Source organism: Mesoplodon bidens (genome assembly GCF_964165515.1).
Source record: "Mesoplodon bidens genome assembly, chromosome: 4".
Classification (NCBI taxonomy): Eukaryota; Metazoa; Chordata; class Mammalia; order Artiodactyla; family Ziphiidae; genus Mesoplodon; species Mesoplodon bidens.
Genome location: NC_138160.1, coordinates 130,810,871 through 130,811,972, shown reverse-complemented (window position 1 = coordinate 130,811,972; position 1,102 = coordinate 130,810,871). Strand labels below are relative to the sequence as shown.

Here is a 1,102-nt window from a genome sequence, read left to right as displayed (position 1 = left end):
TGTATACGCTGGGGGCACAGAGAACAGCAATCCCCATAGGATGCCTGCCCTTAGCAAGTACACGGTCCACTTCCAGGATTTTATCCCCAGGACATCATTCAGCAGAAGCGCCAAGATGATGGAGATCTGTAACAACAACAAGACTGGAAGCCACCCAGATATTTACAAGAGCAGGAGGGTTTTCTCAACCTTTTGAGTAGAAAGACTATCCAGCCTACCCACACCTATACCCTGGCAGGGTCAGCCTGTTCCCTATGGACATGGTGGTTGGTTTAGGGGGAGGCTGGTGAGCCTGCCCCAAGGGGGTGGGGACTTGGAGGCTCAACAAAGGGGTGTGCGATGTGATGGTGACGGGTCACAAAGGACTTGCGGTATAAATATGGTCGGGCCAAGAGACTCTGGCAGAGTCCTGCAGGGAGGTGACGAGTTGCTTTCGTTCCCTCTCTCTCTCCGAGACTCAATTTGTGGCTGGTGGCTCTGTCTTGAACGAAGAGAGCCATGAGCAGTGAGAGTTTACCTCATTACACGGCCAATAGCTACTGTTCAGTGGGGGTGTTGAGGACCTCCATGGGGGTCCTGCAACGACAACTGTACGAGGGAGGAGAGTATGACATTTTCAAGTACGCTCCCATGTTTGAGAGCGACTTTATCCAGGTCAGCAAGAAAGGAGAACTGATTGACCTAGACAACCGCGTCCGAAGGGTGACTGTGGGTGTCGCATCCACCAGCCCCCTCTTCCCACTACCTGACGTCATGCTGCTGGCCCGAACAACGAAAGTCTGTGAAGAGCATGTCAGACGCGCCGGGATCACCAAGGGGAGAGGTTGCAAGCCCGTGAAGACCCTAGAGCTCACCAGGCTGCTTCCCTTGAAGTTTGTCAAGATCTCCATCCACAACCGTGAGAAACAGCAGCTGTGCCTGAATCTTGCTACCGGCCGGACTTTCTATCTGCAGCTGTGCCCCTCTTCCGATGCACAAAAAGACCTCTTTTCCCATTGGGAAAAGCTTGTCTATATCCTGAGACCACCGGTAGACAGTTACAGCAGTACCCCGATGCTCCAAACTGGAGATGCAGCGACTACAGAGGATGCCAAAATCCTAG

General features: G+C 53.1%; 1 protein-coding gene across 1 annotated transcript; it reads left to right on the top strand.

Annotated features, from left to right (window-relative positions):
- Window positions 1–498: 498 nt before the first annotated feature.
- Window positions 499–1,102, top strand: LOC308616376 (Golgi-associated RAB2B interactor protein 3-like; the record flags this gene model as incomplete). The annotated part of the gene is made up of 2 exons (XM_081232628.1): window positions 499–1,029; window positions 1,076–1,102. 2 exons carry the CDS (start codon window positions 499–501, stop codon window positions 1,100–1,102), a joined length of 558 nt encoding a protein of 185 aa, XP_081088754.1.